The sequence below is a fragment of the Dromiciops gliroides genome, chromosome 2 (genome assembly GCF_019393635.1).
Source record: "Dromiciops gliroides isolate mDroGli1 chromosome 2, mDroGli1.pri, whole genome shotgun sequence".
Taxonomy (NCBI): domain Eukaryota; kingdom Metazoa; phylum Chordata; class Mammalia; order Microbiotheria; family Microbiotheriidae; genus Dromiciops; species Dromiciops gliroides.
In genome coordinates, this window is record NC_057862.1 from 656,822,833 (window position 1) to 656,839,747 (window position 16,915).

Below are 16,915 nucleotides of genomic sequence, written 5' to 3' on the forward strand. Positions count from 1 at the left end.
CCACCTCTTTCTCATCATAGAATTAAAGTTCCTGGCCTCCACCAGAGGCAGACTGGAATGGAATGGATTCTTGGGCAAGGAACCCATACAGAGGCTCAACATTCTTCACCTTAAGGACATTGTCTATACCACTTATTGTGAGCTTCTTTTTTTTTTTTTTCAGAAAAGTTGGCTTGTTTTTCTTTACAAGGTATCCAAAATATAAAAACTGTACAAAATACAACAAAGGCAGAAAACTGGCAGTGACTTGTTTAAGTCTGCTTTTAGTTTCCCAAAGCAAGGCTCTGTATTGGAGGTAAGCAACTGAAATGTCTGCATTTGACTTCAAGTTTATTGTATTTTGTAGTTCAGCTGAACTACTGAAACCAAAGTTTAGCCGAAGATCTTTATTCTAAGCTCTCTCCACAAAAGGTTAGTTTACAAAGAGGGGACTAGGGAAACATAGGAAGTCACTTCCTATGTGAATCAGTATTTTACTGACTTCACATAAGAGAATTCCTTTATTAATAGGAGCTGTTACTTCACTGGCTTGTGAAATTCTCAGTTGCACTTAAGTTAATTAGTCAGACCTCTGTAAATAGTGCACTGAGATTTACTCAGGAGGACAAGAGGTTTATTTACATAAGACTAGATGCCTGCTTATTTGATGTCAGTGGACTAAGAGTATATGTGATTGTTTAAAGTGAAAAATAAGAAACTTATTAGAGTAAGCAACTGCTCTGTTACACCTAAGTACACTTAAATGCCAGGCAGTAGCTCAATTTCATTTTTTCATTTCAGGAACATACCCAGGTAGAGCTTCATCCAACCTAAACTTAGTGTTCTATTGGACGCTAAGGGCTTTGAACCTTCAAGTGGGTCAAAATTATTGAAGTCGGTAACTATAGTTTTTAAGAGAAAATAAATTAAGATGGAAATTGAACAGAAAATGCAGTTTCCCCGTACGCCAAAGCACCATTTTCTGTCTACAGCATCCATGCCTTGTAGCCAACTCACAGAAAGTAGTTAAATGAACTGTTGTCCAGTTTAGATCTCTGTGCAGCCTCCTTCCAGATCCTTTCAGGTAAGACACTCTTTGTGGCTTAAATGTTCATCTTTGAGGTATTTTACTTTTTAGGGTCATTTTGTTCAGAGTGGCTTTCAAAAAGTCTTAATACAGATGGTTTATTGTGGACTATAAGCTCCTGCAGCTAAAACCAAGTTTCTTCTAGTAAAATGGAGGTGCAAAACTGGTGTTGACTTGGTCGTATAGGTTCCTAACCATAAATCCTGTGAATTTTCAGGCAAGTTTATATGTCCAGTGGCTGTAGTAAAGTCATGGGTCTCTAGGTCTTCAAATGCTTTTACAGCATCCCACAAACGAACTGTATTATCCATTGACCCTGATGCTAAGATTTCTCCATCTCTACTAAACTTAAGGGAAAATACTGTATTTGTATGGCCTTTTAATTCTCCAACCATCAGGCCATGTCCAATATCCCAAAGAAGTACCCTGCCGTCTGTGGCTCCAGTAGCCAGGAATCTCCCATTGGGAGAAAATGCCAAAGAATGAATCGGTCCCTTATGTCCCGTGAAGATCCTTACACAGTTCCCATTCGAGACATCCCACAGCCTTACTGTTCTGTCAGCTGAACCCGTAGCAACATAGTTCGAGTTTGGATGAAATCGTGTACAGTTCACATCAGCAAGGTGGCCAACAAATATTCGTAAAGGCTGATAATGATCGGTAGCCCACAGCCGGGCTACCCTGTCATGTCCTCCTGATACAAAATAGTATCCATATGGAGAAAACTGTGTGTCCCACACTGGATAGTTGTGTCCTTTGTAGCCTACCAAACAAGTGAATGTCTGAAGACTCCATAGCCTGACGGTGCCATCTTCTGAGGAGGAAAGTAGGTAGTTTCTGTCAGGACTGAAGCTTGCCCCATAAACAGGCCCACTGTGCCCATGTAGAATCTTCGATTCACTTGCTGTTTTTTCATCCATGATTCTTTCTAAAACATCATCTGATTCTTTGTCTACAAGGCTGAGGTCTGTCGCAGTCTTCAGACTGCGAAGCTTTTGGGGAGTCACAGACCACACTCTGACAGTAGAGTCAGCAAAACCTCCTGCAATCAGACTGGAATCGTCAGCAATATCAACTGCAGTGAGACCCTGATAGGCATTAAGGAATGTATAGAAACAGATGGAAGGTAAACAGTCCGGACCAAGGCGTAGCCGTTTTGTGGTTTCTTTCATGTTCATGATCTTATCCAATTTATCTGAATCTTTCAATTCAGGAAGAGGAATTCTGTTTTGAGGTGGCGCATTCGGATCTTGTTTTTTGCTCTTAGATCCCATGCTATCCTTTTTAGGTCTCTTTTTGGGGGGCTTTCCTTCCTCATTCTCCCCTTCTTCATCTTCATCCAAAGGAACTTCAATTTCTGGTTCATTTAACAAGCCAAAAAACACCTTGGCCTTATTGGCCTCTCTCTGTGCCTCTCCGGGCAAACTTCCCACCACAGCGTCTATCTGTTGCTTACTCCGAGGCCTCCCATCGAAGATGTCAATGTACAGGTGCTCCTGGACTATGTTCCATATTTGGTTGTTCTGTTTCTCCTGGAGGTGTCTTTTCAAGAGTTGATAAGAGTCTCGGGAAACGCGCAAAACAAATTTACTTGTTCGAAAATCCAACAAGGTCTCATTCCCTTTCATGTGCTCCTTTTTGGTAAAGCTAGATAACATTCGCAGATCGTCCTGATAGTAACATTCCTGATCACCGTGAAACTTCTCAAAGAATGATTTGGCTTCATTTTCATGCTGATTGTAGACCAATTCCAAGTACATATGTACAAAGAGAGGATAAAATAACTGAGATAATTCTGCTCGATGACAGTCCAGGGAACATTCAATAAAATGTTTCAGGCCACTGTAGTACTCTTCATACATTGCCGGATCCCCTTGCTGGTTGTAGGCAGACAACACTGCACTGACATCAGGTTGGTCTTCTACTGCAACTCCTGCAACTGTGGCCGGGGCGGGTTCCGGGGCTCCGGGGCCCGCAGTTGCGGGGGAGGCGCCGGAGACCACGCTCAGGAGCGTGCTGGTGGCCTTGGCCCCCAGCCCGTCCACCTCCCCCGGGGCGCCGGCTCCTGCCTCCTTCTCTAGCAGCCCAGCCTCGCGCCGCAGGATCTCCTCGGACTCCAGCAGGTTGCTCTGCCTCAGGAACTGCAGCACAGCCAGCAGGGTCCGCCTGTCGTGAGCGGCGATGCCCTCGGCAGCTGCCGGAGCCGGAGCCGGAGCCGGAGCCGGAGCCGGAGCCGGAGCCGGAGCCGGAGCCGGAGCCGGAGCCGGAGCCGGAGCCGGAGCCGGAGCCGGAGCCGGAGCCGGAGCCGGAGCCGGAGCCGGAGCCGGAGCCGGAGCCGGAGCCGGAGCCGGAGCCGGAGCCGGAGCCGGAGCCGGAGCCGGAGCCGGAGCCGGAGCCGGAGCCGGAGCCGGAGCCGGAGCCGGAGCCGGAGCCGGAGCCGGAGCCGGAGCCGGAGCCGGAGCCGGAGCCGGAGCCGGAGCCGGAGCCGGAGCCGGAGCCGGAGCCGGAGCCGGAGCCGGAGCCGGAGCCGGAGCCCCGCAGTCACCCTCGAGGGCAACACAGTGTTTAGCTGGAGTTTCTTTTCCTTCTTCCATACTGGAGTAGGCCCCCTCTACAGGCAGTGCCCTGTGCTTCTGGTCTCCACCGGCTCCCAACAGCAGCGTTCTCTTTCTGGGTTGTGTAGAGAGCGCACCACTCCTCTTGCCCCCTTTGCCTGGGAGAAAGGGGCTGGAGCTGGGCCTGCCCAAGCTGCCTCCTCCCACCAGGATTTGCTCCCTCTGGGTTCCCTGAGGCTTATATAGGCTCTGGAAGGAGATTGGAGTTCTCACCTGAGGCCGGCCTCCTACTGGCAGCCTAGTTAACACCTTAGCTACTTAAGTAGAAGGAGTTCTGAAAACAAAGACTCCTTATCAGCCCGGGCCCTCCTTCCCTCCTGGGTGAGGATTCATCAGAGAGGATTTAAGGACCTCCTTAATGGCTGATTAAGACTCCTGTAAAACAACAGGAGTGAGGGGCCGTCTTGAGGTGTTGGGAACAAATTAGCCCCAAGTTGTCTCCAAATCAGTCATTTAACATGTATTTCTAGATCCCTTACTAGCCTGCTGGGCATTGTACTAGGGCCTCCTTGCAGATGCTAGTCCAAGAGATCCCTGCCCTCAAAGGGCTCCATCTCTATACACAGGCCCTTTATGTAATACCGACTATACAGGCCTACACAGTCTGGTGGAAACCATAGGGACTGCACGATGTTCAAGCCAAAGGAGATCATCGAATATGGAAGGGCAGCTCTGAAATCAAAGGGATGCCCATCTATTGGGGAATGGCTGAACGAGCTGTCCTATATGATAGCAATGGAATGTTATCGTGCTATTAGAAATGAGAAGCAGGATTTCACAAATTTATAAGAATTCAAGTCATTCCCCGATGGAGAAATGGTCAAAGGATATGAACAGGCAGTTTTCAGATGAAATCAAAGCTAATTATTGCCATATGAAAAAATGCTCTAAACTGTAAGGGGTCAAATTTATTACAAGAGAGTTAATTGGGTAGCTCACCATAATATTGGGGTTCAGAAAATGAGGTGGCCTCAGACACCTAACACTTACTAGCTGTGTGACCCTGGGCAAGGCACTTAACCCCAATTGCCTCACTTAAAAAACAAAAAAAAGAAAAGAATGAGTGACCTCTAGGCCCAAAGTTTCCTCCCCTCCAAACTGCTTATTTTAGTTATTTCTCTCAGGCTAAAACAAGAAAGGAGATTAACAGCCTCTTTTCCACAAGCAAATCAGGTTTTATTAATGGGAAGAAAATATACAACAAAGGTGGAGTTAATAAAGCCAGAGACAAGAGAAAAGGGGAAGAAAAAAAATGGATAAGCTCCCTGGCTCTAGCAAAGACTGACTCAATCCCTAAACTTGCTTCCAGCTCAACTAATTCAAAGAGCTGGCCTCATTTCTATTAACTCACCAACTGGGGTCTAGGGGGAGTCAGCTGTGCAGCCCCTCTCCAGTCTGCTCTTGGAAGATCACCAACAGGAAAGAGAGCTGCCAGCCTCTCTTTTCTACATTTTTTCTGCTTCCACCAAAAGGGAGGTCCTTTAAGCTGGATGGCTGAGAGTGGTGCCCCTGCTGATGTCAGCTGTATAAGTCACTCAGGGCAGGCCTATATCTAATCATCCCAAGTAGGTACTTAGTTTCTGTCCTGATTAGCATGCTTTGCTGGCATTGGATGCCTCCGTTGTGATGATCCTTAAGAAAAGGATCGATGCATTGAAAAACAAATTGCATTTGTTATTGGATATTTAAATAAGCATTTTGCACTCTAGAAAGCATGTTTATGTTGGTTTTTTAAGAAGTCTAATGAAGTTATTAAAACCTGAAGCTTGAAGTTAAGTGCATTGATCATATGATATTTTTGGAAGCATAGACATTGAATTGTAACAGTTTTTAGAATCTCCTTAGTTCACTGAGAATGTCAACATACACACTTATGATTCTGTACTTGGTATATTACAGTGGACGAAGGATACCAAATAATTTTTTCTTTGTAGCTAATGGTTGCCTTGAGGAAGAAATAATTTGGTTGTATTAAGAGGTTTGATTTTAACACAGTTATTAGAGTTGTTTTGCTGGATTTCTTTTGTTAACTCTTTTGTACATGGTTCAAGTTTATGCATGTCAGGAATCCACTGAATTTGTTTCTTCAGTTGTCAGAAAATACTTACCTTTCTCCACCAGTATTGTTGATTTCTGTTTTGTTCTGCTTTTTTTCCTGATAAGTATGTGAAACTTTTCTAAAGAAATAAAGTGTCTTTTGGGATGTAATGGTCTTGGGGGATTGGGGCAGTAATATTTGACAAATGAAGCTATTAATGTATAGTAGTAGATATCAGCTGACTGATCTATTTTTTCAGACTTCTTTATTAACTTTTTTGTGGAATGGGGAACAGTAAATTTTTAAGTGTTCAGGTGTTAAGTTGAACCAGATATTAGCTTTTAGTAGCCAGTCCTACATATATGTAGTCCAAAAAAATTAAACTTGGTGTACAAGGTCATATGGTAAACTTTCTAAAAAGATATTAGGTCCCTCAACCATTACTATATTACTATTATAAGCTAAACTAAAGGACAGACACACCTAAGAAGTAAGGGAGATAAACCCATTAGGTATGGCTCCTGCCTAATCAGAGCCAGGGGACAGAGATAATGGATAGAATTTGGAACTCATAATTTTAAATAAAAATGTTTATTGAAAAATAATAAAATGAGACAACAATGAAAAGACAGAATATCCTTTATGTTAATGCCTAGGCTCCCCCATAATATTTTCTTACTGTAAAGATTGGAGTGATGCCACCTAAAGCTCCACCAAGAGGAGAAGGCATCTGAGGGCAAGCCATGCAGCTTTTCCTTGACTGCAGAAAGTGACGTTTGCTCCTGGGGACTGTCTATCAAAGCTACCAGCCAATTAACTTGGAGCTGTGTGTTCCTGTAGATGGGATGTTCTCAGTTTCACAGGAAGCTTCTGGGAGGAAGAAGGAAACATTGGTTCCTTTTGGTTCCTGACCAGGTAATGGCAGGTCAGATGATGGGATCTTGTAGAAATAGTTAGATTTTCACCTTTCTATCTCTCTTCACCAAATTCTTATTCTCCTTAATAAATGCTTAAAAGTCTAAACTCTTGCTAAAGCTTATAATTTATTGGTGATCACTCATTAGATATTTTTAGATAGACTAGCTAGAATTTTATCCCCTTACATTACTTTAGTAGCAGAGTCTTTCTTTAAAGAAACCACAATAACAGCTTAGCTTAGGTGACATTTTTTTTCAATGCATCTCAGGTCCTCCTCAATCCAGGGTTCATGCTTTATTCACATCCCCACCTAGCTCCCCCCATTCCTGGGAGACTCGATGCTGGATGCAGGTTGTTGGGATGGAGGAGATCTCCTGTGGAATATGACCATAGGTGGTGGTGTCAGCTGTATCCTCACTCTGGGTAGAATTACGAGGTATCACCATCTCTGGGGTCAATGCTGTTGTGTGGGGACCAATTTTTAATTGGGGAGCCTTAGCTAAGCTGCTTGCCACAGTGTTGGGGCAAGGAAGGAGACCCGAAGCCTCCCTCAAAATGGAATAGGATTTATTTTAACAGGATCAGTTGGATCAAGGGAAAGGAAATTAAATGGGGAAAGGGAAAATATACAACCTGAAAAAATACCACCAACCAGGAATCAGCTGAGAACACACAGCCCTGATGCTATGGCCTTCCAGCTTCCAGCTAGAATGCCTGACACACACACAAAAAAAACTCCCTTCTCCCAGCACCCCCACACAGTCCCCAGCCATTTGGATGGCTGCTCTGACAGTCACATGACTGCCCTCACTTCCAATCATAATTTTGCCAGGCCCATGTAGGCATCGGCAAGTAGTGATGACGTGGGGTGCCAGCACCATGGCAACGGCTACAACCAGTGGGTGGAACACCATGTGGTTTGCAGAGCCCCAGGCCAGTGCACAGAGGCATAAAACCTCAAATAACAACTAATTCTTTACAGCTGGCTCTTGAGAAGTGTTTCCAACTTGCTCTTCCTGGTACATGTTGTTCAGATGGGGATCAGGGAAAGAATTCCCCCGGGGTAGATCTGCCCCTTCATCTTCCAAATTCTCAGAAGAACCAATATCTGAAGGGATGTCCTGGGGTTGATAATGGGAGTTGTACTCATTTGTCCCTTGATGAGAGTGATGAACACAGGGAAGTGGTATCAGCTGAACGGGGATCATCTGCAGTGGATGCTGGAAGGTGTTCTCCTGGATCAAGTGAGGTGATATAGAGCTGACAAGGCTTGTGGTCCACGGAATCCCTTGTTGTATACCTTGTGGGATGTACCCCTGTGGTATTTGGCTTGGGACATAGAGAAAAGGGCTGGGGCTGCTTGGGATCACCTGCAATGGCATCTGACCCAGCCAAGGAGGAGTCCAACCTGGCATGGAGTTCCAAGAGTATGCCCCTGTGAAAGTGACAAGTCAACAGGTTACAATATTTAAAGGTCTATTCCCAAAAGCTCTCTCCCCATGCCCTCCTCCTTTGCCTGCTTCCAACACTGGAGTTCAGGTGGAGTCTAGGGCCAGATGAATGATTAGTCAAGGGGAAGTAGCAGAGGAAGGGCTTCACCCCGATGGCCCCTTCTAGTGTCCTCCAGTGAGGGCAGTGTCAGTGACTCTTGGTTCCCCTGGGGGTCCCATCTGGGCAGAGTAGAACTGCTAAATCCCTGTGTCCTGTACTTACCTGAGGCTTCATAGCCTGTGGGCTCAGCATCAGGGACTTCAGGCTCAGGACCTCCATGCCACCGTTGGGTGAAGGGCAGGACTCTTTCCAAGCCCTCATGGAATGGGCAGGGGATGGGGTCCCCCTGCCTTTTCTGGTTGGCCTCCTGGATACACCAGTATAAGTCTTCCAGAGCCAGCATCATTTCTCGACACTGCCTCCAGCATCTCTGCACACCCTCCTTGTACAAACGTTTGGCTATAGCCTTATAGATCACTCGTAGCTTCTTCCTGGTTTCCCTCATAGCCTGGATATCAGGGGAGGCCCACACATCCAGTAGAATTCTAATGGACTCTGGGCTCCAAGCCTCCCGCCCTTGGGGTGCAGAAGTCTGAGGCCTCTGCCTTCTTCCAGTGACTGGAGGAGACAAGAAGAAATGGTTAGAGCAATGCACAGCTCACCCTGACAATGAACAGGGCTATCCCAGGGTCTAGATGCCATCTTCTATGGCCATGTGGAAGGAGGGGGCTCAAGGAAGCAGGCCAGACAAGCTCAGGCAGACTTTGGGCCCTGCTCTCCATTCCTTATAACCCTTTGGACCTGATGGCATTTGATCTAAGGTTTGACATGAAGTGAGGGATATTGGGTTGGGTTTTCCAAGGGCACAGTTACAACCTTCCCTGCCTTCAACTCACATAATCTTTCAGGTCACCAATACTAGCATTTTAGGGAGAGAGAATGAAACTGGGATCTCCTGAACACTAACCTGGCCCTCCACAGCCAGTAGATTTTAGAGGCAGGCCTTGGCCCCAGGTCTTCCTGGGCTGGAGGACAGCTTGTTGCTCTCTAAGAAGGTTCTCCCCATTTTATGAATGAGTGAGGATCCTCAGGCAGGGGAATGGCTTGGCCGGTCATGGGCCTCCCCATGGGGAGGGGCTGAGACTTAAAGTGGGCTATTGACACTGAGTGCTCTCTTTACTCTGTCCAGGCCAATGGGTGAGTTGGGTCACTGCTCACCAGTGTAGGGATGGCAAGCCCTCTGCTCCCTGGCCTTCCATCCTTGGATGAGGAGGCAGGCCTCGATGGCAAAGCTGAGGTTGGGGGAAGGATCCATTGGGACCCAAGGAGAGCAGACTGTCCAAGGGCAGGGGATGGTACCTGAAGATTCTGCCAGAGAGTCTGGTGTTGCTGCTCTATTGTCATGCTCCTCAGAAACCAAAGAAGTCATTGTGTCAGGCACACTGGCGGCCATTTTCCTGGTGATTCTGGAGGGAAGAGACAAGACTGAAGTCTTCTCAGACAGAACATTCTCTCTGACATCAAGCTTTTATTTCCCTCTCTGCAAACAGCCCCAGCAGCTCCCATGTCTGCACTCTGGGGACAAGCAGGCATCAAATTCTCTTTCCAAGTCCTAACCTCTACTATGAGAAGATAGCTGTGCCTACCCCAAGTCTTCTCCAAGGTACATAAAACCCCCAGGACAGGAGCCTGAGGTGCTGCCCTTGCTGGCTGCCCTCATCTGCACACTCTCCAGCTCTTCAAGGCCCTCAGAGCTCAAACATGGTAGCCAGCACTGAACATGTGAGTGCAAATGAGCTCTGAGCAGGGAGGGCACCCTCTGCCCTTGGGGCTTGGCCATGGCACCTCTTCTCTAAGGAGCACAGATGAAGAGCTGGAAGGGGCCTTAGGAGCCATCTGAGCCTGGTCTGGGGGCTCCACCTGCATTTACACAGGAGGAAACTGAGGCTCAGCAAAGCCAAAGGCATCTCTAAGAGTTTCTAGGGAGTGACAGTCAGGAGAAGAACCCAGGCTTGAGCCTCCAAATGCAGAGACATTTCCACAGTCTGCCTAACTCTCAACAGGCAGGATAGTCATTCATTTGATACCAAAGTCAGAGAGTGTTAAAATGTCAGGAACATCCCCAAGGTTGTAGAAATAGAATGTGGCAGAGATAGGATGAACACCCAGGTCCTCTGCCCGTTGGCCCCAGGTCAGTAAAGGACACAATGTTATCTCTGCAGTGAACATTGGTTAGTAACCCATTTGATAGATGGGGAACCAGAGGCCCAGGAGGGGACGTGTCTGACCAGGTAGTTCTTGGTGGACCCAGGTCTCCTGCCTCCTCTTTCCTTTCGCTCGAGCAGACAAAGGTCATTCAGGGCCTTCGGTAAAGACTCCTGCTACTAGAGCATCCATGGACTGAAGCCTATGTCAGAATCTGAATGGGGATTGGCCATTCTCTACTTTCCTCTGATCTCCAGCCCCAAGTCCCTCCAGGACCTGGTCAGCAATCCAACCATCCTCAACAAACTAACCCAAGGGAGACCCAAGGCAGGTCCATGGAAGCCCAGGGAAGTTCATGCCCAGGCTTCCCCTTACCTTTGGCCCTGGAGAAAGTGTCTGCAGCTGGTCCTGCTGAAGCTGCCTCCTTCAACCAGGATGTGCTCAGTCTGAGTTCCCTCAGGCTTATGTAGGCTCTGGAAGTAAATGGTAGAGGGGAGTTCTCACCTGGTCACAGACCTCCTATTGTCAGGCTGCTTGACACCTCAGCTAGGTAAGGACTAGAAGTCCTCAACACAAAGACCCCTCGTCAGTCCTGGGGCTCTTTCCCTCCTTTTGAGGATTAATCAGAAAAAGTCTTTAACATTCTCTAGAATTTGAAAAGCCAGGTAAGAGGGGACATCTTCAGGTGTTGGTTCCAAACTCCTTAGCACCTCATGCTTGTCTCTACATCAATCATGGCCCATCTATTTCTAGATCAATTACTATCCTGCTAGGCTTTGTACTGGGCTCTCCCTGGAGATGCCTGTCCTCCAAGGGCTTCCTCTCTACACATACAGTCACTTTATGCAGCACTTAGTAAATCCTAGCATACAGCCTACTGGAAACCAGAGGACATTGACTGCAGGATCTTCAAGCTGATAGGGATCATTGAACATAGAATGTCAGCTGTAAAAGGGAACTTAGCAAGTGGAGCATAGAATGTCTCCTCCTTCAGAATGAGGCAGAAACCCTTGAAGGGTAGGGCTACAGAGCAAATGTAATAGCAGAGAAAGGACTGCTATCAGGCTATCTTGGACAATTCTCTTCTTTTACAAAGTTGTCATCTAGAACTCCATTTCCTGTGTTCCTGAAAACTGCACGTTCTTCTATTTCCTCCTGTGAGGGCCAAAATTTAATATACGGAGCATTAATTGGGTGACTCGCAGAAATATCGGTGTCCAGGAAGGAATGAGGGACCATTCCCCACTGAACTGCCCTTTTAGATATTTCTCCCAGGCCAATAAGAAAGGAGTCTTACAGCTTCTTTTCCATAAAAGGATCAGATTTTATTACTTGGGAATTAATTAAACAACAAAGGTGAAGTTAATTAAAAATCAAAGATAAGGAAATAGGAAAAGGAAATACAGATAAATTCTCTTAACTCCAAACTTAGCCTATGCAGTCCCCAGATCGTTTCCAATTAAGCTAAATCAAAGGAATTTAGGGTTTTCTGTGTTCACTTCCCAAAACCTGCAAAGTCTATAGTTGCTGGCACCACCAGAAAGGCAGCAGCCAGGGAAAGAGCTAGAGTTCTGGAAGTGCCTCAGCCTCCCCTCAGGGAGTGTTCCATCTTCCTCCCCCCAAAGGAGAAGTCCTTCAAAAACTGCCTATGGAGAGTTCTCCTTCTGACCTCAGTAGCATAGTACCTTCAGGGTGGGCCAGATGTGGCCCCTCCCAAATGAGTCAGCTAAAACTCCAATAATTTTTTACCACAAATCATTTTTACCACATTCCTTATTTCCAATGAAGGTGGTTGACACCTGGGAAGGACCTTAGTGGTCAGCAGGGCAAATCAGTAACCAGATAAACAACAAGTAGCATCAGATAGGATCTAGCTGGTTTTCTAAGCCAATGTACATCCACTAGGGTCTTTTTCTACATTTGTGGGGACCCCATTTCTATTTGGTTTGGACACCACAGATTTAGTCCCAGTCCTTCATAGGGCAGGAGCAAATTCCTGCTGATCTTTCCCATTCCTTGCTAGTAAACCCCTCCCAATTCTTCTCACTTCCCCCAGAAACCCCTTAAGCCCTCCCCCTGCCTGTTTAGCCATAGCAGAAGCATTTAATGAAAGAAATGGCTAATACCAGAACCTAACCAAAGCATCTACTCAAGCATATTCTCAATCTTACTGTCAAAAATATCAGAAAAGGGGGCAGCATGGTGGGACAGTGGATAAAGCTCTGGTCCTGGATTCAGGAGAACCTGAGTTCAAATCTGGTCTCAGACACTTGACTCTTCTTACTAGCTGTGTGACCCTGGTCAAGTCACTTAACCCTCATTGCCCAAGCCAAAAATAATAATAATAAAATCAAAAAATAGACAGACATATCAGAATAAGAAGTTAGCGTCCATTTTTTAAAATTGTCATTGTTTTCTCCAAGGATGGTACAAGGAAAGCTCAAAAACCCCCACAACCTTTCACTAATCCTCTCTCCCTTCCCACCCTTTCAGCTTTCATTTGGATCCTAGATCAGGAGAAGAATGGGACAATAATGTCCAACTCTCTCATTTGGCAGGGGAACAAACTGAGTGTCCAAAGGTCACACTAGTAGCAAATGACAGAGTTTGAATACATACCCAGTTCCTATGCCTACTAGTCCTGGTACATAGAATATTACAGATTGTTCATTTGAGAGGACCATTGGAGATCCACCAGGACAATCCATTCTGTAGATGGTCTAGAGAGGGGGTGGCTGTCCAAGGAGCCAGGTCTCCTGACTTCTCTGCCTCAGCTTCACCAGGCCCAGTCTTTCAACTCCCTGAGCCCATAATAGGGCTACAATTGCATACAATGATGCAAAGCTAGGTCAGTCCCTGACAGGAATCTGAAACCTCTCCCTCTGGCGCCCTTCTTCCCCACCTCCAATTCCCTCCAGAAACTGCTCAGCCAGCCTGCCCCCCCTCAATGCAGCAGGACTTGGGCACAGGACCCTGTTGCTCAGAACCCAGGCTCCCCTGACATTTTACCTCAGAGAAGGTGCCTCCTGCTTGGTGGTTGGTGGTTGGTGCTGGTCTCCAAGCTGCCTCCTCCAACAGGGATGTGCTCAGGCTGACTGACCTCAGGCTTATATAGGCACTGTACCTAAGGGAAGAGCTGATCCCATCAGTCTTAGCTAGTTAGGGGCCAGTGAATAGACAAAAACCCTTCTCCAGTCCTGGACTTTGCTCAGTCTCTGTGAGGAGCAAGGCAGCTACAGGCCCCTTTGGATCTCCAGACTCCTAGGAGGCCCTAGACAAAAGACATCATTAGCTCCTTGTTACAAACCCTCTAGTACCTACTTGGACACCAGTCATTCAATCAAGTGTGTCTATCTACCATTTCTAGGTGGCACAAAAGCCTCTGCTCAATCAAGTGACTTGACCCTGATCCCACAGTATTGAAAGTCAGTGACTTAGGATGGATTCTTGTTTTCTCCTCTATCAAGGTCCTGGACAGCCCTCCCTCTCTTCTCCCAATACACACCTAGTTCTGAAGGCTACAGGGAGGGGCCCAGTGGGAGTGGGGGCAGGAGGGGTGGTTTCCTGAGCTAGGCCTCTGCCTGGCTGGTACCACCTGAGGCCATGGGCCCCATCCCTACCTGAGGCTCCTAGAATATCTGAGTTAGGGAGGATCTCAGGCCCTAATGAGAGCAATCCCCATCCTTGAAAAAGACTCCTCACTACAAGGTGCTCAACAAGGAGTCACCCAACCTGTTCCTGAAAACCTCCCACAGGAATCAAAAGCAGTTTCTTTCTTTTTTTTTTTTTAGTGAGGCAATTGGGGTCAAGTGACTTGCTCAGGGTCACACAACTAGTAAATGTTAAGTGTCTTAGGCTGGATTTGAACTAATTTTCTGGAGCTATGAGGGTTAAATGACTTGCCCAGGGCCACACAGCTAGTAAGTGTCAAGAGTCTGAGGCTGGATTTGAACTCAGGTCCTCCTGAATCCAGGGCCGGTGCTTTATCCACTGCATCACCCAGCTGCCCCCAAGCTGTTTCTTTTTTAATTATTTAATATTTTATTTTTTCCCAAATTATATCTAAAAACAATTTTAACCTTCTTTGTTTCCAATTTTGAGTTCCAAATTTTCTTCCTCCCTCCTTTCCCCCTCCCCATTGAGAAGACAAGCAGTTTGACCTAGGTTATACATCTGTACCCATGCAAAACACATTTCCATGTATGTAATGCTGTGAAAGAAAACACAGAGATGTGTGACCCTGGGCAAGTCACTTTACACTCATTAGCCCGCAAAGAAAAAGGAAGGAAGGAGGGAGGGAGGAAGGGAAGGAAGGAAGGAAGGAACAAAGAAGAAAGAGAGAGAGAGAGAAAGAAAGAGAAAGAGAGGGAGAAAGAGAGAGAGAAAAAAGGGAAGGAAAGGGAAAGGGAAAGGGAAAGGGAAAGGGAAAGGGAAAGGGAATCTTATCTTCAATATGCACTCAGGCTCCACCAGTTCTTCCTCTGCAGATCTACAGCACTTTCCATCATGAGTCCTGCCATTTCTTTCTCCAGCTCATGTGACACATGAAGGAACTGAGGCAAACAGTGTTAAGTGACTTGCCTAAAGTCACAGAGCTAGTAGCTGAATTTTAACTCAGGTCCTCCTGACTCCAGGTCTGACCCATTATCCACTGTGCCACCTACCTGCCCCACTATTTGTTACAGTATTTACATATTTCATAATCCTTTAATATGATTAAAATGGCTTTATTGCTTTTATTTAATTCCTATCTTTTTATGTATCACTGATGAAGTTTTTTAGTATTGTACCCCAACCCCATAAGCCCTTTTTTTTGGCTTTTATTGTTAGAGTTTTCATAGTTCTGTGAGTTTTAGGAATATGTCCTGTTATAGTTGTGAGATAATAATGGGTTTTGGGAGGCACAGAGGCCCTGATTGAGAGGATTATATTAAGATTGATTGGATTAATAAAGGAATCATCAACTGGTTATAAACCTTTCTGATGGAAGTGTCACAGAAGTAAAGCAATTACCACAACAATGAGGCCAAAAGAGCCCAGAAACCACCTCAGCTCACCAACACTTGACAGATTTGTCAGGTGGGCAGACAAAGCAGTCATGGACAGCACTAATTTAGAATATAATATAATTTTCACAATGTTATGGAGTGAGTGGTGGAAGGTTATGAGCAAGTATCACCTCACAAAGCAGTAGACAAGAAGCTTGCAAGCCCAATGACAGCAGATCATGCCAAGAGCATCCACAAAAGAGCCTGGGAAGACAACAGTGAATTCTTGAGAGGACAGATCTGTCAATGTTACTAGAGACCTTTATTCTCATCACTGATGATCATGCAATCACAGCAGCTGTACATAACACTTGCCACATAAAGGACCAACCCTGGAACACCAAGAAAATTTCCCTTAAGGGACAAATTTTTCAGACAAATGTAAGAGGGCATGAGCAAATGACTGGGTACATTATGGGAAGCCTCACATTTATGTAATACTTTAAACTTTGCATCTGTAAAATGGAGATAGTAATGGCACCTACCTCCCAGGGTTGTTGGGAGGTTAAAATGAGTTTAATGTTGTAAAGTGCAATGGAAATACAAGCTATTATTAACAATTATTAACGTTGATTTAAAAAAAAAGATCGATTGGTTTGACTTAGCTGATTGACTCACTTGAAGTTGAGTTGATTGATACTACATCTACCTGAGAGCCTGGCCCTCAGGGGGTGTGTTCTCTGAACTCTGACCTTGGGTAGGCAAGGTCTGCTCATGGACCACCCTCAAGTCCAGTGAACTAATGGATGTGGGTGATGCTAGCCAATGAGATTGAAGCAGTGTGTAAGGACCACCTCTGCTCCAGACCCAGAGGAAGCTTCCACAGGCAGTTACTCTCTCTCAGACACTCTTGGTGGCAGAGGACTTGGAGAAAGAAGCAGGCTAGGCTGAGCTCTATTTTTCCTCTCGCCTAGATAGGCCTTCTGAACTTTCAGAGACATGTTTGCTCTCTTTACTAACATTTAATGTACTTTAATAAATGCTTAATGCCCCCAAACTGGTGCTAAAGCTGCTAAGTTATAAGTAACAGCTATATTAGGAACCCCAGCTAATTTTCCCTAAACTTGAGACAGAAATAAGGCAACCACACATATAGTTTTACTCATGACATGGCAGAAATGACTGCATGTCACACCATGTATCAGACATTTATTAAGTACCTACTGTGTACAGAGCATTTTGCTGGGTACTAGAGGAAATATCAACTCCACACAAGATATGGATCTTCAAGAACTTTAACAGGCCATTAGGGAAGTAAGGAACCAGCACTCTGTGATAAAATAATGGAATTTGGCAGACCCCCAGGGGCCCCACCTGACTGATTTAGTATTGTTTGAATTGGGTGAGAATGAGAAACTGACTAAGTACCTACTTAAGGGTTAATTAGATTGTAACCACACGTGGCTGGTCCTTAAGGAGGTATTGTTCTCAGAAGCTCTGGACTTTGAACTCAACTTGAGGCCATCTTCAGTCCAGTGAACCCATGGATTTGGATGACACCTACCAATCAGCTTGAAGCAGTGTGTTTGGACTG

The 16,915-nt window shown here is 45.9% G+C and overlaps 1 protein-coding gene across 1 annotated transcript; it reads right to left on the reverse strand.

The window, feature by feature from the left end:
* Window positions 1–736: 736 nt before the first annotated feature.
* LOC122739498 (transcription initiation factor TFIID subunit 5-like) lies at window positions 737–9,968 on the reverse strand. The gene is made up of 5 exons (XM_043981225.1): window positions 9,775–9,968; window positions 9,347–9,594; window positions 8,351–8,746; window positions 7,645–7,793; window positions 737–3,282 (listed from the first exon to the last, which is right to left on the reverse strand). The coding sequence occupies exons 1-5, from the start codon at window positions 9,966–9,968 to the stop codon at window positions 1,165–1,167; spliced, it is 3,105 nt and encodes a 1,034-aa protein (XP_043837160.1). The 3' UTR covers window positions 737–1,164.
* Window positions 9,969–16,915: the final 6,947 nt, after the last annotated feature.